This window comes from Cervus elaphus, chromosome 12 (genome assembly GCF_910594005.1).
Source record: "Cervus elaphus chromosome 12, mCerEla1.1, whole genome shotgun sequence".
NCBI lineage: Eukaryota > Metazoa > Chordata > Mammalia > Artiodactyla > Cervidae > Cervus > Cervus elaphus.
Window position 1 is genome coordinate 24,577,644 of NC_057826.1, and position 23,871 is coordinate 24,601,514.

At 36.5% G+C, this 23,871-nt stretch overlaps 1 protein-coding gene across 7 annotated transcripts in view; it reads right to left on the reverse strand.

Annotated features, from left to right (window-relative positions):
* Nucleotides 1–23,871, reverse strand: part of FUT8 (fucosyltransferase 8) — a 314,874-nt gene that overhangs the window by 18,618 nt on the left and 272,385 nt on the right. For all 7 annotated transcript variants that reach the window (XM_043921010.1, XM_043921005.1, XM_043921008.1 and 4 more), the window contains 2 exons: nt 7,156–7,402; nt 2,493–2,669 (listed from right to left, as the gene is read on the reverse strand). In XM_043921010.1, the coding sequence (XP_043776945.1) occupies nt 2,493–2,669; nt 7,156–7,402 (424 nt within the window). The remainder of the gene's footprint in view (nt 1–2,492; nt 2,670–7,155; nt 7,403–23,871) is intronic.

The window sequence follows — 23,871 nt, forward strand, 5'->3', positions numbered from 1 at the left end:
GGAAAATGCTGCCTGAACTACCATGGGGAGAGAAGTTACTAGCTACTGACCCCCCCCCCCAAAAAAATCAAGTTTTTCTATTCCCACAATCCAAGTATCTACTGCCAACTGTACTATAAGGATTGCTTGGTGTAAGAATATCATGCTGTGCTATGGATCACAGATGTAACATGTTCATATTTGTTTATCTAAATATTTTCAAGCCCAGAAATCTAGATTAAGGAAATAATATGGATAATTTTAGGCACACCTCACAGCACTGTAAATAACCTGTCAAATATTAGGAAAATGGTTAAGTAAGCAATGGTATTTCCATTCACTGGATATTTAATCACTAAAAAAAAAAAGAGAGAGACTGACAATGACTTTTTTTTAGCAACCTGTGAAAAGGGATCTATTGCTGTATTAAGAAAAAGAAGAGTTCAAATTATATAGAATATGATCAACTATTAAAATGTATAACTATATAAATATCTGAAGGAAATACATTGATATTTAAATAGTTGTTAACCACTGAGTAATGAGATTATGAGTAATATTTTTTCCTTGTTTGTATACTCACCAACTCCATATTTTCTAATGAGCATGAACTATTTTGTTTATCAAGGGGAAAATTTACGATGCATTCAATAACAAGTAAAAGACTAAATAAAGTAATATTTTAATATTTTTTCAACTAAGCTACAAATTCAGTCAGGTATTTTAAAATGAAGGACTAGGATGAACTATTTCTACTTTGTTTCTAATAGGTCTGCATATCAAACTGGAATAGTATCTGTGGAATTTTTTTCTTATGTTTTGTGTCCAAGTCTTCATTTAATCCCTAACACTTATATAAGAATATATAACTTGGCTTATATTTGGCTGATGAATTTCTTGGCCCTTTGGCTTGTATGTGTGTATATGTGTATGTGAGAGAGAGAGAGTGTGTGTCTGTGTGTATAATCCATAGAGGGAGCCTTAAAGAAAAAACAATTTATATCAGGTTAATTTGCATTCTTATGAGGTAGAAATAGGGTTTAAAGGATTATCCAGTGATTTGGATAAATACTTGCATTATAGTATTCATTCCAGATTTGTTTTTCTTCCCAACATTTGTTTTTCTTTGTGACATAAAAAGGATTGAGAAACAAATTAATTAAAAGTCAAATAGGTCAAATGACTAACTGCTAATAAAACGTCTTCAAACTGACTGGACTGAAATGAATGTAACTCAGTACTTACTGAACACTTACTGGAACCAGGTATAGTTTCAAAGTGCTTATAATGTGAGGGAACCAGAAATAAGCAAGTGCTAAATATTAAGATAAATGCACTTAGGGGAGGAACACTTAGTCAAGGGTTCAGGGATGATTTCTGGAGTAGAAGGTATTACTGAACTGCAAGGAAACCAAACCAGTCAATTCTAAAGGAAATCAACCTTGATTATTCATTGGAAGGATTGATGCTGAAGCTGAAGCTCCAATACTTTGGCCACCTGATGCAAAGAGTCGACTCACTGGAAAAGACCCTCATGCTAGGAAACATAGACGGTAGGAGGAGAAGGGGATGACAGAGGACGAGATAGCTGGATGGCATCACCAACTCAACGGACATGAGTTTGAGCAAACTCTAGGAGACAGTGAAGGATAGGGAAGCCTGGCGTGCTGCAGTCCACAGGGTCACAAAGAGTCGGACACAACTCAGTGACTGAACAACAACAAAAGCACTCCTCGTACTGTCCGTTCCCCTACGAGATTAGGAATTCCTTGAGAGCAGAGAGTGTCTTGCGTATCAGGGACTCCCCAGCACCTAGCACAGTGCCTGAAACACAGGCGGGTGGGCTCAGTGATGATGGTGTTGCTCAGTACAAGCTGGCAGTCCTGATTCTTTCACCAACAAAACTCCTCTTTTGATTCTCTTTTAAAAAAAATATAATCTCCAAATTCCAGATGTTTTTACAAGGTGAAAACTTGCATCTTACACATGGTTTCAGTTGCCTTCGATTCTTAGTGAAGACTGTAAGAGCAAAAGGACAAGTATGCGGTGTGTTTCATTTTTAACAGTCTTGTGAATTGGTTAGTGTTATGGACTGAATGTTTGTGTCCCCTCAGAATTCACATGTGTAAGCCCTAACTCCCAATGTGATAATATCTGGAGATGGGGCCTTAGTGTGAGGCCCTCATGATGGAATGAGTATCCTTACAAGAGACACCAGAAAGCTTGCCCTCTGTCTTCCAAGCACACAAAGGTCGTGTGAGTGTATTACGAGATGACTGCTGCCTACAAGTCAAGAGAAGGGGTTTCAGAATGAAGTCTACATCTTGCTGGCACCACAACTATGCTTTGATCATAATAACAGTTGCACGAGCACACAGTTGTTTTGAATTTAAAACTCCCAATAATCAGTAATAACATTCAGTGTAACAAGAATCACCAGTCATGGGAATTAAGGATTCATTTTGACTGAAAAGAGATGGTCCACTGTAGAATCATTAGTTCATCTTACTTACTTTGTTTTTGCCTCCTTCAATAAAGAAGGGTCATCTGTGGCCAAATATACTCTTTTTTTATCCACTTGCATTCTGCGAGCAAGAAGCTGAAAATGTTCTTCAACGTGCACCATGTATTCCTCAATGGGGTGGAAGGCTGCTTCAGTTCCTACTTTGTCTGTGCGTCTGACATGGACTCTGCAGGGACAGAGAAAGAAAGAGTCTACTGAAAATGCTCTGATGCACAGAGGACTTTTAGGGTATTCAGCTTTATACCTCTATTCATGGTGGCATTATGGACATTTCCTTTTCTTTTTTAAAACATTTACTTATTTTAATTGGAAGATAATTGCTTTACAATATTGTGATGGTTTTTGCCATACATCAATATAAATCAGCCCTTCTCTCACATCCCTTCCCACCCTATCCCTCCAGGTTGTCACAGAGCACTGGCTTTGGGTGCCCTGTGTCATACATCAAACTTGCCCTGGTTATCTATTTTACACCTGGTAATGAAAATGTTTCAATGCTATTCTTTCAAATCATCCCACCCTCTCCTCCCACTGAGTCCAAAAGTCTGTTCTTTATGTCTGTGTCTCCTTTGCTGCCTTGCATGTAGGATCGTCAATACCGTCTTTCTAGATTCCATATATTTGTGTTAATATACAGCATTTGTCTGACTTATTTCACTCTGTATAGTAGGCTCTAGGTTCATTCACCTCATTAGAACTGACTCAAACGTGTTCCTTTTTATAGCTGAGTAATATTTCACTGTGTATATGCACCACAACTTTCTTATTCTGTGGGTGGACATTTAGGTTGCTTCCATGTCCTAGCTATTATAAATAGTGCTGCAATGAACAAGGGTACATGTGTCTTTTTCAATTCTGGTTTCCCCATTTATGTACAATTAAACAAATTTTTCTTTCATTTTCAACATTAGAAAAAAGAAAACCAATATTAAAAAATTCAAACACATGTATTCTAAATATATTTGCATATTAATACAAGGGGGATTAGAAAATAAGTCTTTGAAAAATGCTTTAAAGAGAAAGTAATTGGCAAATCAGAAGTAAATGGGAGTTTCTAGAGTTAGACTGTATATAAAGCAGCAAATACCAACCAAAAATCTAGAAGTAATTTTTAATATTTTTGACAATAAAGGATGCCAAGATTCAGTTATTATTATAGAACATTAAATATATAATTTGTAAAGTTTTGATGCCAAGTTTTCTTTTTCTTCATTTTTTCCTGTATCATCACTATAACACCAGCTTGTAGAGTTTAAAGCTAAGGAAAACACACACCTGCAAGGATAGTCCCTATAGCACAATTAAGGTAAGGCAAACCTTTTAACAGTTCTTACTACTTTAAGTGCATGGAACCATTCCAACCTTTTTTTGTTGTAGGTATAATGAATTTCCTTTCTCTGCCAAATACAAGCAGATACTAATCTCATCTGTTTAATCTCAGCTATTTAAGAAAAGCTCAAAAACTGTGAAAGTGTAGAACTGGGGACACAGAGTTACACTGTCTTGCACTGAATAAGGCCTCGACTTTCAACAGTATTTTAATGAAAATAAGAATAATACTAATCATAGTCGGTTTTCAGAAGTTAAAACACTCTTTACTTTTGCCCTTTCTATAACCCCTCTCTTCCCAAGTTACTAAACCACTGCTCATAAAAAGAAAAGAACAAGGTAGATTTGTTTCCTTTTAGGTCATAATACATGAGCAAGTCTTAAGTCAAGCCTGGGCTTCCCTGGGGGCTCAGATGGTAAAGGATCTGCCTGCAATGCAGGAGACCCAGGTTCAATCCCTGGGTCGGGAAGATCCCCTGGAGAAGAGAATGACAACCCACTCCAGTTTTCTTGCCTGGAGAATTCCATGGACAGAGGAGCCTGGCGGGCTGTAGTCCATGAGGTCACAAAGAATCAGACATGACTGAGTGACTAACACTTTCACAGTAAGTCAAGCCTAGGGCCAGCCATTTATTATGAATCTGGAGTGAGGATTCAATTTCATTGGAGTTACTCTGTCATCTTCATGGCTATTCTTTCCTTTGCATTTCAGATGATAGTCCAGATGTGAATACTAGCATATGAGCACCTATTGTATCACATCTTTTCCTTTTCACAATCTTCTTAGTCACTGGTTCTCTCAGGAAATTTGGAATTGTTCACTGTGCTCCGGAGATGAAATGGGACAGAAAGAACAATTCCACTGAATTTCAATGAGAAGTTTCATAAGAAGAAACACTACTTGAAATTCTGATTTTTACCATGCATTTGTTTTAGTACCATTTAGAATGGGTCAGTAACATATACACATGAAGATGAAGACACAAGTGGAAAAATAGGATGGGAGATATGAAATTAAAAACAAAAACAAAGGAGATCTATAACAAAAAGGAACAATCAGAGGAAGAGGAGCAGGGTACTACTAAGCAATTCTCTCAATTCTTCAAGCATTCCTAAAACTAGGCCTGGACCAATAATTTGAGAGAGGACCTTAAATGGATTTTAATGAAAGAATGTTAGATCTGTGAAGGATATTAGAATGCAACTCTTTCATCTAACAGTTAAAGAAACTGATGCCTCTGAAGACATTTCAGGGAACAAAATGACAACATAAGGCAAAAAGGAATGTTGGTTTCTTTCACTTGCATTTCAGCCCAGTCTTGTAAAGTAAAAGTTATTTCTGTACTTGCCTGATTTTCATTATCACAGCTCCTGTAGGGCAAGGAATCTGATTTTATTTATTCCCAATTCCACCAAACACAACAAATAAATGAATGATGTGTACACACAAAAGTCTATTATTGTGTTAATAGAAACCTATTATTTAACCCAGTGTTTTTTTTTTTTTTTAATACACAAAGAAAGAGTGACAATTAACAAAGGCCGAGAATGACCAAGTAAGTTGTCCAAAGTCACATAACTTGCTAGTGGTAGAAACTAGTCTGGATGCCTAGATTCTTGAATTCTAGTGCACCCCTCTTTCAGACAGCACACTACCTCAGTGTGCAAATAACTTAGTTGTCTGCAGAACTTCAAGTTCCTGTATTTGGCCAGTTCTCAATGTGGGGGATGCTCCATGAAAAATTAATAAAGGTAGCTTTCTGCTATGTAAAACTACAGGTTATCCAAACAAAGATAAGAAGCTTTAAGTCCTGGTTTGGCCTTTATAAACTCTGGAACTTTGGACAGAGATTTCTTGTAAAATGGTTATCTCTGCCTACATCACTGGACTGTGTTACAGGATCACTGAGATAATGCAGTTGAAGTTATTTTGGTAATGTAACTACTATCCTGCATCTTTCTCCACCTTGAAAATTCTGTTCTAACACTGTGGTTCTGAAGGCTTTCTTGGTCCAGAAAGTACATTTCCCCTTCCCTGACTTCTCATAAGACTTTTATGCTTTTCCTCAGGGCATTAATCACATTCTCCCAGTATAATGTTAGTTGTTAAGTCTCTTTTCCCATGGACTGTAATGAGTTGAAAGGAGTCATTTAAAAAAAATTAATCTTGGTCCCCCACAGTAGCAGGTATTCAATAAATGTTCTGCAGATAAGTGAATGAATCAACACATGTATTAATATTAATCAATAGCTGACATTATTACAAACAATAGAAGCTGCAGAATGCCATAGTCTAGCCTACAAATCTATTTTGAGGAATTACTTAAGCATCAGTCTCTCTGAAAGGTAATAACATTTTACAGTGTATTTTTTCCCTACAGAACCAAAATCCTTTTTCATTCTTATATTATCACATCATCATTTTTAGGGGAGGTGTTACCTTCCCTATTTTACAAATGGAAAAAAAATCAAAGCTCAATAATACTATTTTTAAGTAACTTGACCCAAAATTAGGGAACAGGCAGGAGTATTACCAAGGTCACTTAACTCTCATATTCTTTCCTTTAGCCAAAGAACATTTCCTGTGGTGTGAAATCTGGCATCAGGACACAGAAAAACTCCTTATTCATAACTTTTTATGTATGGGTATAGGAAAGAGCACATACTTGTGAGCAAAGGTGTTCTTTTGGATTTTTTTTGCTTCCAGGATTTCCCGATACATTTCCCTTAACATAAGCATGAGACTGAATACATATATACATGGTAATTACTAAGTGGGCTAAGAGACAACTTTAAATAACAATTTTAACATTATCTTACATTACAAATGAAATCTTTATTCTCAAAATGGCTTCCAAAACAAAAAGAAAACAGAACATCAAAAATGCAAAATAATCACCAGTGGCAATGAAAGAAACCTAAGAATAAGGTGTAAAAGAAAAGCTATAAATGTGAGCACCCCATTTCATGGCCCTGTTAGAGTAAGACAGGAAGCATGTATAGTATCTAAAATACTCCCAATAAAATAAAATTTTGCTCGTTTCCCCAGGAGAGACAGCTAATTTCAGAAATATGTTTTAATATATTTGCTGAACGAATAAATGAACAAATTATTAAGTGACTAAAATATGATGACTCAGCTGTTCTAAGTTAACAAAGGAAGAATGATCTATCTCCATGTGGCCTAAGGTGAACACTGGAACCTCTGTTTTGGGGTGTGGCTAGGAAAATTATACTAAACCTTGTAACGTTCATACTGTACTCTAAAGTTATGCACCCCCGTTACTACATATCACTTTAGGAGGAACAAATCAGGTTCTTACCCAATAACTGGATGTTTGAAGCCTAGCTTCTTGGTGGCCTCTTCTATTTCCTTTTCTAGCCAAGGCTGTGGGCGGATCAAGTATTTGACAAACTGGGACACCCACCACACTGCAGGATCACCATGGACTCGTACAAGTCGGTCTGCAAGGTCTTCTGGTACAGCCAGGGGTAAATATGGAGGACGAGGATGAAGACTGTCCACAATGGGGAGCTCGACTACCTGTACATTTTTGTCCTTTACTTCACCTGAGGGAATATCAAAGCAGATCATCACATTGTATTGCGTGTACAAATACCATTTGACAAGAACTCACTCTGGGTGCTTTTATTGTCACAGAAACTCTAAAGTACTATAATTTTCATTTTATAGAGGAAGTTAAGTAACTTAGGTACCAGAGTAAAAGTGACAGAGCCGAATTTCACATTCAGGTTGGTCTGCCTCTCAAGTGTGTGGCCTTTTCTTTTCTACCATAATGGGCTACCATATCAATACCTCATAACCCAGATAAAGATGGTTTCCAGCACTCCAAGCATCTAATCAGAGAATAACCATATTGTCAGTAGACATGTTCCCCTAGGCAAAGTCCTGTTTTTTATAACTGTTTTTCTTTTTAAAATTTGTACTGCAGTAGAGCTGACTTACAATGTTGTGCTACTTTCTGCTGTATGGAGAAGGACAAATATCAAATGATAGAGCTGACATGTGGAATCTATAATTGTTTGTTCTGAATTAGAAAAAGAGTTCGCAAAACTTCCAGCATGTCATGATAGCAAATGGCTCTTGCATACTTTCATGACAGAGCACAATGACTCTAGAGATATCTAAAGATTACAATTTTAAGACAAGCATCTCTTAAAGAAACAAAATAAGATAGTTCTAAAATCTTTCTTTTGCCTAGCCAAAAGTCTACCTATTATATTTTCAATGGTGACCGTAATAGAATCTGTGTTGATTGTATACCTGAATAATTTTAATTTCAAGTTAGAAAAGAGATAGATAATTGCTGTAAATTATGATTACTTTTGAAATTCAACTTCTATGTACCATTAATGTTACTGCTGTTCTATCAACTTTATAATGCATTGAGAACAAACCAAGATGTTATAACCAGTATCCTCAGAGTTTATGTCACATTTTAAAGACCACATAGTATTGATAATAACTAGAAAACACGAACATACTAGGCAGAAAGATTTCACAAATATAAAATATACTGACTTAAATTTTCAGTAACAAAACATATTAACCTAAACATACAAAATAACTCCAGTTAAGATGCTGTCATTGTGCATAATAAATTAGAACCACAGTTAATCATTGGGCCATTAAAGAAAGAATGTACTTGTAGTGAGCAGACCTAGAATATGTTTGAAATACATTCACCAAAATGAAACACAGTCCTTAAATTTTGCTTTTCAATACATGGAAAAAGTGTTTTAAAATAAATTACATGATCTGGGTATGTCACTCAAATCAACTGCATGGTTATTAGAAAGTCAGTTGTAAAACTAAGGATTAGAAGCATCTGGTTAATATTCTCACTGATATGTAAAACTCATTTCAGGAGTCTTAGAACAAGACCCTTGACATATAATATATGTTGAGTGAATAAATTAGAATAAACAAATTTACCACCAGTATTGCAGTTCACCTCATACGCCAGTTAAGAAAGAGCTGGGCACCTTTATCAGATGAGAAACTGTAATTTAAGAGTGTTTAGGGAAACAGTGAGCTGTATTTTAAATTAAGCTCTAATATCTCCCTAAGGCAAGGAAAATTAGGGTGCTTTCCCCAATGTGGAGATAAGTAGTATATGTATGAGAAAGAAAAAAAGTAAGGTAGAAATATAATAAACAAAGAGAAAAAAGAAAGGAAAATCCTAGCTTCTCCTATATGACCATAAACAAAAGCAAAATTAGTACAGCTACTTTCTTTTTGTAATTTCTTCCTGAAAAGGTTATGCTAAATTTCCCAAGTAACTAGCTCCAAACTTCACTCAAGAGAAAGTATTACCTTCTATAAATCATTGTCCCAAGGCCTTAATTTCCATATAGCTAGCTCTATTGACTATTTCATTTCAGAAATGAAAACTATGCTTGTACCTTCAAGACACAGAACTCAGTTTATTTGTATTGACTTATTTATTCATTCACTTGTTCAAATATTTACTGAATACTGCTGCTGCTGCATACTACACTATTGCAAACACTGTACTAGTCAGAGTAGAGCCTATAGAGTGATGACATGGTTACTGACTTTGAAGATTTCCAGTTCAAAAACCTCACTCAGAACCAGACTGCTTTTGGTGAAACAAATAAACAAAGGAACAACACAACACCATCATCACCAACAAACATGCTATCCAAAACATATCAATACTCAGCTATCCAGTAAAATATTAAGAAAGGGGTATTCATATTTATAAATGAAAAAAACTGTCATAGAATAAAATGTTAGCCTCCTCAATAATGACATATTTTAAAATGAAAGAAAATTACATAGTACATGCTAAGTTGGAAGTTCTTTTCTTTTACTTGGTTTGCCATAAAACATTTTTATTCTACTGGAATACATATTCAAAAGAATTTAAACCTGGAACAGATCCTAGAGATAATCTTATTCACAGTTTTCTCAACTTTAGTCATTTATGTACCACCTTTATAATTTCTGCCATATCCATATGTACCATCTGTACTATTTAATGTTTAAAAATTCACTTTTTAAAACTTAAATTGATTTATTTTATAGATGATAACTGAAACTATAACTTTGCTACAAACAAAACTATGTTATGAAATTCTATACAAATTCTCTTGCTTATAAAGGGCTCCAAGTTCAAGCCAGATTTCTGTTTTTTTTAAAATTTATTTGGCTGCATGCGGCACACCGGATCTTTGCTGGATCATGCAAGATCTTTTGTTGCAGTGCCTGGACTCTCTAGTTGTGGCAGGTGGGCTCCAGAGGGTGCAGGCTTCAGTAGTCGGCATGTGAGCTCTCTTGCTGTGGCACGCAGGCTCTGGGGTGTGGGCTCAGCAGTTGTTGTGCATGGGGTTAGCTACTCTGCAGCATAAGGGATCCTAGTTCCCTGACCAGGGATCGACCTGCATAACTCTGCATTGCAAGGCAGATTCTTAACCACTGGATCACCAGGGAAGTCCCCAGATTCTATTAAAAGACTGAATAAGGAATAACTTCAGCTATGTGACTCAAGGTTTAATTTTTTTTTTCCCCAGAAAACTGCCTGACATTCTTTCATATGCCACCTAAAGTCACCTCTAGTAATCTGTGGTAGGTTTCAGAATTTTGGGAAACACACATTTATTTAAACCCCCTCATTTTCCAGAGGAAACAGACTAAGAGTGGTTAAGAGAATTTCTCAAAGGTAATATAGCTAATAATCAGATTCTAGTGCTTACTCTACTATACTACATTCTGCTTTCTGGAACATGCATTTTTTAAAAAAAGCATTTAAGTACATCCCTGTTTACCAAAGAAGAGTGCTCTGCCATTCTATTAAGACTGTTGTTTAGCTGCTAAATTGTGTCTGACTCTGCGACCCCACGGACTATAGCCCATCAGGCTCCTTTGTCCATGGGGTTTCCCAGGCAAGAATACCGGAGTGGGTTGCCATTTCCCTTTCCAAAGGATCTTCCTGACCCAGAGACTGAAGCCTCATCTCCTGCACTGCAGGCAGATTCTTTACCAGTGAGCCGTGACGGAAGCCCAGATTAAGACTTCAGCGTTGGTTAAAAAAAAAAAAAAGTGCTGCATCAGTCTTCTAGCAAGAGAATATTTTATATACACAAATTATATGTTAAAAGTTAGCACTATTCATCTGTAAAGAACCAGTGCAAACTAGCCTGGGTATTACACAACTTACTGCCCAGTTTGACCTGAATTGATATGGTCATTATTAATTATCTCATATTTCAGATGACCTCTCTGGTTGATAACCCTATTTTACCAGGTCATTCTCTTTGCCAAGGGCAGATTAAGATTCAAAAAGCTTGTTAGTATACAACAAGCCTGTTCTCTGGCAGGAGCATAGGTAGCTGTTTGTAAGGGATGATCTTCACAGCTACAAGCATGTACCTCTAGAAGAGCCCTCCACTCTGCTAGTCAATGCATAACAGCTCCGTTTAAAAGCATTACTCTGCTACTATTTTATGTAACATAAGTCGGAGACATTAGCCCTGCAGATGGTCAATTAGAATTATTAGTCTTCAAAAGAAAGGGCTTTAGAAGCTTAATATCCACCATAGCTGCTGCTGCTGCTGCTGCTAAGTCGCTTCAGTAGTAGCTAGATAGCATATTAAAAAGTAGAGACATTACTTTGCCAACAAAGGTCTGTCTAGTCAAAGCTATAGTTTTTCCAGTAGTCATGTATGGATGTGAGAGTTGGACTATAAAGAAAGCTGAGCACCGAAGAATTGATGCTTTTGAACTGTGGTGTTGGAGAAGACTCTTGAGAGTACTGCAAGGAGATCAAACCAGTCAATCCTAAAGGAAATCAGTCCTGAAAATTCATTGGAAGGACTGATGCTGAAGCTGAAACTCCAATACTTTGGCCACCTGATGCGAAGAACTGACTCATTGGAAAAGACCTTGATGCTGGGAATGATTGAAGGCCAGAGGAGAAGGGGATGACAGAGGATGAGATGGTTGGATGGCATCTCTGACTAGATGGACATGAGTTTGAGTAAGCTCTGGGAGCTGGTGATGGACAGGGAAGCCTGGAGTGCTGCAGTCCATGGGGTCGCAGAGTTGGATACGACTGAGTGACTGAACTGAACTGAACTGATAAATTAATGGGCTTTGCTGTAATGAAAAATGTTTCAAGGATGGAAAGATTTTGGGCCCCAGTCTATAAGACTTCTTTTGTAATTTACTGTCTTGTGAGAGAAGCAGAACTCAGGAAGGGGACTGTCCTAAAAGCAGAATTCATAGAGCTCAGACTCTTCAAAGCAAAGAGATCTGGAATAGGGTTGTCAGTTGAGAAAAATCTTCAAAAAGACATCACTATCTAGAACTTAAATCACTTGGGGAGAAAAGTTATTAGTAACTTTTTGGTGATTCTGAACCAGAAAACCTGTCTACTTTTTGGACTCAAGCTTCTTAAAGAGATTGCCCTCAAAACCCACATAGGTTCTGGCTTCCTCCAAATAAGTACAGAGAGGTAGAATAAAGTTTTAATTCTCCTCCTAAGTGTGGTCTTGAATGGGTCTAGCAGCTAGGTGCCATCCCATTCAACAGCCATTCCAAAGACTGTGTCAACTGCTGGGACTCATGGCTCCAATGGAGGCTAGAGCAGGGAGCAACATCAAACAAAATATAGCAAAACAAATGCTTATTCATATAGTACCATGACTGTGTACACAGTGTTTAAGGGTATAGGCTCTGGAGTCATAAAAATTGGAGTTCAAATTCTCTATCACCTAACTGTTGTGTGATCTTGGATAGGTTATATTTAACTTCACCCCTTTTTCTTCATCTAGAAAATGGCATTGATAATAGCAATTTCCTCATATGTAAAACAGAGTATCTTACTCATCAAGTTATTCTGTGGATGAGATATTGCATGGAGAAAGCTGAATACATTGCCTGATTCACAGTAATTCTCAAAAAATGTTAGCTCTTATCCTGGGACCAATTCTGCTGAACAATTCTCAAGAACCTGGCTATTGCTAGGTCCAGGAAGAGATTATTTGCCAAAATATCATATTCTCTGAAAAATATATCAAAGTGCCCCATTTCAGTGAGCCAAAGATATGCTCCCAAATACAGCAGATAAGGACATATAAGATATATACCCAAAGTAAATCTTGTTCATACTGTTTACCACAGGCAATAACAATTGAACACAGAGTGAACAGCAATTCTGATCTATGTGAAAGTTCTGATATTCTATCATCACTACCTTGACCAAAATTCTGTGCTATACTGAAAGCTCAGAATAGCAGTAAGTTGTCTAAACTGGTAATACTTCCTGCTCACATCAGAGCAAGGAATTTATATGCTTAAATTATATCCACAAAGACTATCTGGACTTTGGGGATTTACATTTTCTTTGCCACAGCGTGGCCAAATATGACTGATTAAATTCTTACTCAACTCTCTGAGACTAGAGAAGGCATGAGTAAAAAGACCAAAAGTTAACCACCTGTGTTGATACCTCTAGAGGCACGGGGGAGATGGGGGTGGTTTCTTTGATTTTCTTTAATTTATAGGTGGCTGTTTAAAAAAAAAATCACATAAATGTGCGAGCTCTGTTCTTTGGGATTTTAACATGACAACATTAATATTTATATTCTCATTTAATGGATGAGCTCTGTTCTCATTTAAAATATGAAGGAAAGATATACTATTAAAAAGTGAACATCTGGGCCCTTTCCTTTTGTTTTTCAACCACTGCGGCTGATAGAGATCTCTTCCTGAACGTGAATGAACAACTGTCACCTGTCATATGAATTCCGTCACTGCTCTATTTAAGCAACAACTCAAAAGACTGTTATTACTGCCAGTTTGAATGCTTGAACCAGTTGAGTGAAAAGTTCCAAATTCAATCATATGAAACACACTGCAGTGTTAGCAACATTCTTAAGAATTAGCATATCACTATGTGAACAACTATGCAGCATTCTTATGAGGTGCTTGCTGTTTTTACTAGCAACAGAAATGCCTTGCAAAAGCAATCAGGCTCATGGTTCACTGACCTCAATGATATTCTGACAGACTTAACTCTGGATCGAGGACTAAAAGAACAGCTAATGGAAAGTATGTAATATCTTAGTGAATTATGCAGTTCAGGATAAGGTAGGCAGGACAGTGTCAAAAGAAAAAAGACCAAAGATATTTGTTTGCTTCATGGCACTAAACAGGATCCCTGAAGTCATTCTTTATGCTTCTGAAACAAATTGAATCATTTAACTTTTATATACATATATGTTACTTTGCCAAGAGGTTCCAGACAGTCCACAGACAGTACGCTCATAAAGGGGATGCTGACAACAGTTTTTTTGATGATTCACATTGCACGGGTCCTATAACTCCATGACTAGAGGTCTGGGGGAGTTTTTTGTCTTTCAGGAATACTTTCTTCTAATTTAGAACCTCCTTCTAACCTAAAGGATCCCAGAGAATCCTAGAACAGCTTTTATCATTGGTAAGAAAGATGAGAATGGAGAAAAGCAGTAGAAACAAATACAAACCTTAATTTCATCAAATTTAGGAAAAAGCCAAACCCCAACCTCTCTTTCTCCCATGATTGAAAAAAAAAAAAATCACGATTCCACTCTCATATTCCTCTTATTCTTTCATCACATGTCATGTCTCCTTGAAAGAAAGAGCCAGAAGGAAGGACTTCAAGGTAATAATAGCCTTTCATTCCTTGAGAATCCCTGGAAGAAGTGACAGGGTGAGCAGGTGTGCTGTCAGGATCTTGCAGGATAGAGCCGTCAGTTGGCACGCTGTGCTCCCTTTGCTGTGGGAGAGTTTTATAGCTGTCTCTGTGGTCAGAGTTGAAGAGTTAGGAATGCGATGTTTCATGCTGGCTTTACAGCTACTTGTAATTTTACACTAAGTTATCATATAATTATGTTACATCAGAAAGGCCTAATTAAGATTCCCTGGTGATAGGGTAACGGTCCATCCTAAAACCCTAAGATGCAAGAATTATAACAAGAAATTTTGGTTATTTTACGAGAGAAGAAAATGAAAATACAATCATATTGGAAGAAGAAAATAATAACAAAACAGTTAAGACTTTTGTAGGATGTGAGGAAAGAAGACAACTTAATCAAGTATGGTGCTGTGTTAAAAGTACTACAAATTACTGATAAAACAGACAAATACCTTGGCTTACTAAAACAGGAACAACAAACCTTTCTTACAGTATATGCTGTGTGCTTAGTCGCTCAGTCGTGTTGGACTTTTCGTGACCCGCTTCCCTGGCGGCTCATATGGTAAAGAATCCACCCACAATGCAGGATACCTGGAGTTTGCTCAAACTCACATCCACTGAGTCGGTGATGCGGTCCAACCATCTCTTCCTTTGTCATCCCCTTCTCCTCCTGCCTTCAATCTTTCTCAGCATCAGGGTCTTTTCCAATGAGATGATCCCTACTGTTTCCTATTATATGCAACATATTTTTCAACCTGTAGACAGTTATCTATCAATAGGCCACAAAGTCTTAATCTGGTAGATCTCTAAATCAGAGGTCACTATTTATCATAATCCTATTTTCATTTCAACTGATAAAGACTCTGGCAGGGATGAAGGTCCAGAGTCTGTTCTTCCCATATGCTTTGCTCCTTCTCAATGACCTCTGCCATAAACCATTTCTAAAATAGCTCTCACATCCACCCCCTCCCCATTGGACCTCTCCATCAGAGTCTTGAATCAAGAGGTGACACTTGCTGAACACCAACCATTTGTTAGGTTCTACACTAAAGATTTTCCATAACATTATCCTAATTAGTCTACAAAGTCCTAATGTGGTGAGTACTTGCCTATCCCCATTTTATAGATGAAGTAAAATAACCTGTTTAAGGTCATTTAGCAAGCACTCAGGAGTTGAACTTAGATATTCTGATTCCTAAGTTTAAAGTCTTACTCCATCCCTATTCCACTCCCTTAAAGTTTCAGAGAAGGCCAAAATAGCTCTCACGGAATGAGAGAGAGAGAGAGGGGAGAGGGCCAGGCTCTAGGTGTGAGTTTAAATAGCAAGACAAAGGAAGAGGAAAGGCAACTCCCATGGCTAAGATCTAGATCTATCTCTGCAGCGTGCACTGGATCTAGAAATTTAATGTTAAGTGAAGGACATAGAGCACTGGTCATGTGTACTCATAAAACTATCAGAAGACGTGAGCTGTGGCTTAACAAGACGTTATCATTCACTGTCACTTTGGGTTCACACTTGGGATCTCCCACGAAACCAAACAGTAACTGAAGACAGCTGATCTCAACTTTAAATTATTTATATGAAATAAAGTGCTTGTTAGTAAATTTAAAGCTCATGGTTAAGAGTTAATAATATCTTCACAATTTGAATGTAAAAAGAAAATATGAATTAGCCAACCAATGACAGTCTTATTTCCTAATAATGATAAAATAAGCTTTCCATGAAGAAGAAATAGCCTACTTCATAACAGAATATAGAAGCAAAGTTGTTATAAAAGATTTATTAAACTTATAAATCATTCTTATTTATTTACATACTTTCAACAATTAAACATTAAAACAAAAAAATATTCTGCAATCTAAGATACCTCTGTCCTTAAAAAAGCTTCTACTTTTAATTTCTTAAGTGGTATATTAGGGATAAATAGAAGTAAACAAATTTCAACTTATTCATGAAAACCTTATAACTGACTGAAGTATCTACTGTTGATGATATGATTCAAGAGTTATGGTATAATAACTGATGGCATCCAAAATAAATCATAAAATAAATACAAGTACTTGTATTTTCAGAAACATTTCCAGCCTTGATTATTATAAAAATTAACTTTATTCATATCAGTGGAATTTCTGAAAAATTAAAAAATATCACAAAAAGAACTTCTGGAGGTGATACAAAGTAATTTTCACTAGGTTGAACATACATGAAAGAAGAAATCACAATTATGTTTTTATGTGAATAAATCTGTGATGTTCAACTACTCCATCTTAAGAATAAGGAGAAATAATGTTTTTTCAGAGAACAGAGATCTGCCAAATGACAAGAGGAGAAGAGAATCATTCTCTTCTACCCGAAAAAATGAGAGCTTAGAGGGGATATGTTCAAAGCCTATAAAAATCATGAAAGATTTACATAATGTGTTCAAGATGTACTCCCCAATCTTAGAATTAGGAGTGTTTCACTGGTGCTTGAAAAAATAACTTCAAGAATAAATAAAGTCTAATTTTACACAATAGGTGAAATTCTTACAGAACTCATTACCCCAAGAGAAGATAAAAGCCAGAAATAGTATGTTTGGGGAAAAAAATAAATGTTCAGACCTTGATATCATGGATGGCAACTATATCTCTTATGAAATGTCAGTGAGAACTGCTGCTAAATCAGAGTTCTGAATTGGATGAATCAATAATATGACCCCAAATGCCCTTTTTAGGCTTCAGTGCACAGGAAACAATATATACAAGATAATAAGACTACATTACATTTTGGTTCTAAAGGATGCTTTTTCTTTGTATACTAACAAACTGTTATTTCTTTTCCTTTCAGTTGGAGATAAGGTGTAGATAAACCATTGAAACAGAAGAAGATAAAAGGAGGAGGAATATAATATTACTTATGCCTGCTGATACTGCTTACTTGGTTAGAAAAGATTATAAAATTCATAAAATAGAGGATATTGGAATTCTGACACTGGTACCTCATAGTTAAGTTTTGTAGGACAAAACTTGTACATGATAATTTGTTTTCATCACTATCAAAAAACCAGAAAAAGGATTCACTGAGAGGTCACTGGTAGCAGGACTAGAAACCTGGTCAAACTAGCTCAAGTGAAAAGAATACAAGGGAATTGCCAAAAAAAAAAAAACCAAAAACCAAGAAGTACAACTGTGTTTTACAGAAAATGAGAAACCTGCAACTTTTTTTTTACCATGGTCTGTGCAGGTCGGCTACACTCTTTGCTAAGCAACTTCTCTCTCTTGCTCAATGCCCCATCTTGTAGCCATCAGCTTGAGTCTATAGGATTTTATAACTCAGTCTCACCCTCAGATAAGCAGAGTCTCTTGTAAGGATACTAACGTTTACTGAGATCATATGCTGAATACTGTGCTAAATGCCTATGAATATTATTTCTCTTAATTACAAAAATTACCCTACAGGGCAAGTACCCTTACAGATGGTCAGTGAAGGAGTTAGAAGACAGACCCATCAGACTCCAGAGCTGGTGTGCTCAAGTGCAAGATGAGATTACCTGCCAACAGGTGACTTGTTGGCACAGCCCAGCCTAAAGGGTTAGTTTCTCGGAGTGAGATATTCATTCTGGCCTCTACATCTGTGAATATACCTGTGTGCATGCGTGTGTAGGGGTGTATGCGGGGTGGGGGTGGGGGGCTGGTTACATGATATCCGTAAGACAGTAAAGGCCTATATTGCCCAAACAGATGTTTTCAGATGAAGTGTGGGGAAATAATAACTGATGTATAGTAAATCTTTGACTTTTAGGAATTTATTATTTTTTCCTGTTTCAAAAATTTATTTTTTTCTCATAGAAAAAATGTATTATAGGCATGAATCACATTATCATCTCAACAGTGTTCATGTAGATTTGTTTTTCTTATCATAATCATAGTAAAAATATGACTATAAATGTCTATTCACAAGTTGCTCTCCTAACCTAAACCGAAGATCAGTAAAGAGGAAAACATCTACTTCTACAATCCAGAAAAAATCTACTTCTGCTTCACTGACTATGCAAAAGCCTTTGACTGTGTGGATCACAACAAACTGTGAAAAATTCTTAAAGAGATGGGAATACTAGACCCAGATTACAGGAGGAGACAGGGTGACAGAGGATGAGATAGCTGGATGGCATCAGTGACTCGATGGACATGAATTTGGACAAAGTCCGGGAGATAGTGCAGGGCAGGGAAACCTGGTGTGCTGCAGCCCAAAGCATGGGGACTGCAAAGAGGGGTCACAAGGACTTGGACACAACTTAAGAAACTGAACCAACAACAACAGCTTAAAGAACTGCCTATTTAAGGAGCGTCGAAGAAAACCTAAAAACAAGGGAGGCAAAAAAACAAGGCTACTAGAGGAAAATTTAACATTGGATACCAAAGCTACCACAATTTAAGAGTAAACACAGCCTAAATCCTAGCCAGATTAACATAAAACCTCACACTAAAGGACTATCAATTTCAGTTCTGCATTTACATAATTCATTATGTTCAGTTTTCAACACAAAATTGTAAGATATGCTAAAGGGCAAAAAAAAAAAAAAAAAATCAGACTGAAGGAACACAGCAGCCATGGGATCCAGGTTTGTGTACGGCAGACATTCTAGATCATCAGACTAGGAATTTTAAATAACTATGATTCACGTGTTAAGAATTCTAATGAAAAAAGTGAACAGTTTGCAAGAAGAGATAAGTAACATAAGTAAAGAGATGGAGACTCTAAGAAAGAACCAAAAGAAAATGCTAGAGATGAAAAACACTAACAGAAATGAATGTGTTTGAGGGGCCCATCGGTAAACTGGACATGACTGAATGAAAGAATCAATGAGCTTGAAGATAATGACAATATAAACTTACAAAATTGACTGGAAAGAGAAAAAAAATGAAAAGAATGAAACAGAATATCCAAAAACTGAGACAATTACAAAAGAAGACCATACATGTAATGGGAATGCCAGACAAAAGAGAGAAAGAAAGAGAAGAAATATTTGAAGTAATAATGCCAAAATTAATGATAACAACAATCCACAGATCTAGAAAGTTCAGAGAACATACTAAGCAGGATAAATAAATAAAAAATCTGTATCATGAATGTTATATTCAAACTATACAAAATCAAATAAAAAATCTTGAAAGAAGTCAAGGAGGTAGGGGGAAATCTTATTAATAAAGGAACAAGGATAAGAATTACATAGGCCTTCTTTTCAAAAACCATGCAAGCAAGGAGGGACTGGAGTAAAATACTTTGCTTTTAAAGAATGAAAAATCAGCTGCTTAGAATTCTGTATTCAGTAAAACTGCCTTCAAAAGTCAAAAAGAGACTTTCTCAAACAAAAATTGAGGGAAACTGTCACTAGCTTCAGAGAGAAGAAAATATGTCATATTTCAAAAACTCATATATACATACATACATATATAGCAAAGAGTGTTAAAGAAGGAATAAATGAAAAGTAAAATAGAATCTTTTCTTATTCTTTATTAATCTAATAGATAACAGTTTGTTTAAAGTCATAACAGCAACAAAATATTACATGATCATAACTTATGGATAAGCTATGCTTCAAAAAACTAAGATCATGGCATTCAGTTCCATCACTTCATGGTATATAGATGGGGGAAAAAATGGAAACACTGACAGACTTTATTTCCTTGGGCTTCAAAATCACTGAAAATTAAAAGATGCTTGCTCCTTGGAAGAAAAGCTATGATAAATCTAGAAGTCTACTGAAAAGCAGAGATATCACTTTGCTGACAAAGGTCCATATAGTCAAAGTTATGGTTTTTCCAGTAGTCATGTACAGATGTGAGAATTGGATCATAAAGAAGGCTAAGTGCTAAAGAACTGATGCTTTTGAAGCCTGAGGTTGGAGAAGACTCTTGAGAGTCTCTTAGACAGCAAGGAGATTAAACTAGTTAATCCTAAAGGAAATCTACCCTGAATATTCGTTGGAGGGACTAATGCTGAAGCTCCACTACTTTGGCCACCTGACGTGAAGAGCCCACTCATTGGAAAAGACCCTGATGCTGGGAAAGACTGAAGGCTGGAGGAGAAAGGGACGACAGACGATAAGATGGTTGGATGGCATCACCAATTCAATGGACATGAGTTTGAGCAAACTCCAGGAGATAGTGAAGGACAGGGAAGCCTGGCATGCTGCCATCCATGGGATCGCAAAGACTCAGACATGACTGGGTGACTGCGCAACAACAAGCTTGTGGATAAGTGAAATAAATGATAACAGTGCTTTAAGGAATGGGAGGGAAGATTTGGGACTACTCTTTTATAAGGTATTTGAAGTGCCCATGAAGTGGTGGTATACTGTTATTTGAAAGTAGACTTGTAGAAAGTAGACTTGAAAGTAGCTCAATTCCAGAAAAATAAATGACCCAATCAAAAAATGGGCCAAAGAACTAAACAGACATTTCTCCAAAGAAGACATACAGATGGCTAACAAACACATGAAAAGATGCTCAACATCACTCATCATCAGAGAAATGCAAATCAAAACCACAATGAGGTACCATTACACGCCAGTCAGGATGGCTGCTATCCAAAAGTCTACAAGCAATAAATGCTGGAGAGGGTGTGGAGAAAAGGGAACCCTCTTACACTGTTGGTGGGAATGCAAACTAGTACAGCCGCTATGGAGAACAGTGTGGAGATTTCTTAAAAAACTGAAATAGAACTGCCATATGGTCCAGCAATCCCACTTCTGAGCATACACACTGAGGAAACCAGATCTGAAAGAGACACGTACACCCCAATGTTCATCGCAGCACTGTTTATAATAGCCAGGACATGGAAGCAACCTAGATGCCCATCAGCAGATGAATGGATAAGGAAGCTGTGGTACATATACACCATGGAATATTACTCAGCCATTAAAAAGAATTCATTTGAATCAGTTCTAATGAGATGGATGAAACTGGAGCCTATTATACAGAGTGAAGTAAGCCAGAAAGATAAAGAACATTACAGCATACTAACACATATATATGGAATTTAGAAAGATGGTAATGATAACCCTATATGCAAACCAGAAAAAGAGACACAGATGTACAGAACAGACTTTTGGACTCTGTGGGAGAAGGTGAGGGTGGGATGTTTCGAGAGAACAGCACTGAAACATGTATACTATCTAGGGTGAAACAGATCACCAGCCCAGGTTGGATGCATGAGACAAGTGCTTGGGCCTGGTGCACTGGGAAGACCCAGAGGGATTGGGTGGAGAGGGAGGTGGGAGGGGGGATTGGGATGGGGAATACATGTAGATTCGTGGCTGATTCATGTCCTAGGGTGAAACAGATCACCAGCCCAGGTTGGATGCATGAGACAAGTGCTTGGGCCTGGTGCACTGGGAAGACCCAGAGGGATTGGGTGGAGAGAGAGGTGGGAGGGGGGATTGGGATGGGGAATACATGTAGATCCGTGGCTGATTCATGTCAATGTATGACAGAACCCACTACAATATTGTAAAGTAATTAGCCTCCAACTAATAAAAATAAATGAAAAAAAAAAAAAAGAAAGTAGACTTGTATTAGTTATAAATGTGTGTTATAATCTTTAGGGTAACTACTTAAAAGAGAAGTTGTAATTTATATGCTAAGATAAGAGAGAAAACGGGGTTATTATATAATAATCAATTAAAACCAGAGAAGGTAGATGAATAGAGGAAAGTAGTAAAGAAACAAGGTCAACAAATAGAAAAGTCACAAGTATGGTTTATATTAACCCAACTTTATCAATAATCATTTTAAATGTATGCGGCCTAAATACACTAATTAAAAGACAAGAACTGTCAGAGTGGGTCAAAAAGCAAGGCCCAACTACATGCTGTCTACAAGAAACCTACTTTAGGTATGAAGACACAGAAACATTAAAAGTGAAGGTATACAGAAATATACACTGTGCCAATATTAATCAAAAGAAAGCTGGAGTATCTCTGAATTTCAGACAAAGCAATGAAAATTATAAGTGACAGAGAAGTCTTGTGTAATGTTGTTTAGGCACACAGTCGTATCTGGCTCTTTACGACCTAAAATGACAAGGGGTCCATTCTCTATAAAGACATTATGATCCTTAAAATATATGTGCCTAATAAACAGGTGTAAGATTATATGAGGCAAAATCTGTTAGAGCTGCAAGAATTCATTATTTATTTTAATTCAAAGATTACTCACAAATTCACTATTATAGTTAAAGACTTCAACATCACTCATTCACTTACTGACAGAACCAGGAGGCAGAAAATCAGTAAAGATATGATTGAACAGGATAGTATCATCCATCATCTGGATCTAACTGACATTTATGGAATACTTTATCCAGTAACAGTAGAATGCAAGGTCTTCTTAAGTTCAAAGGGAAGATTCACCAAGTTAGAGCATACTCTAGGCCATAAAACACACCTTAACAAATTTAAAAGAATAGAAATTATAGGAAGTATGCTCTCAGACAACAATGAAATTAGAAGAGAGATCATTAACAGAAACATAGCTAGAAAATCCTGAGATATTTGGAGATTAAACATCACACATAAATAATACAAAAATCAAAGAAGAAATCTCTGGAAATTAAAAAACTTTTTGAACTAAATGCAAAAAGGCATCAAAATTTGTGGGATGCAGCAAGAACAGTACTTAGAGAAAAATGTATAGCATTAGATGCATTACAAATAAAAAAGAAGAGCCAAAATCAATCATCCAACTTAGGAAACTGGAAAAAAAAAAGGATAAATTAAGTCCAAAGTAAGAAGAAAAAATATCAAAGAAATTGAAAGCAGGAGAAAATAGAGAAAAATCAACAAAATTAAAAGCTCATTCTTTGAAAAGGGCAAAGAAATGGATAAACCTCTAGTCAGGGTAAAAAAAAAAGAAGAGAAGACACAAATAATGTCAGTAATGAAAGAGGAACCATTTACTACTGAACCCATGGACAGTCAAAGGATAATAAAGGAATATTATGAACAACTCTATATCCACAAATTTAGTAACTTAGATAAAATGGAGTGATTCTTTGAAAGACACATTTACCAAAATTCATATAAGGAGACTAAGCCTATATTGATCAAAGAAGTTGAATAAATAGTTGATAACTTTCCAAGACAGAAAGCACCAAACCCAGATAGTTTCACTGGTGAATAATACTAAATATTTAAGGAACAAATGATATCAGTTCTCTACAATTTGCTCCAAAAAACAGACACAGAATGAACATTTCCTAACTCATTTTATGAGGCCATCATTATACTAACACCAAAACTGCACAAACACATTATAAAAAAAGAAAGAGACCAA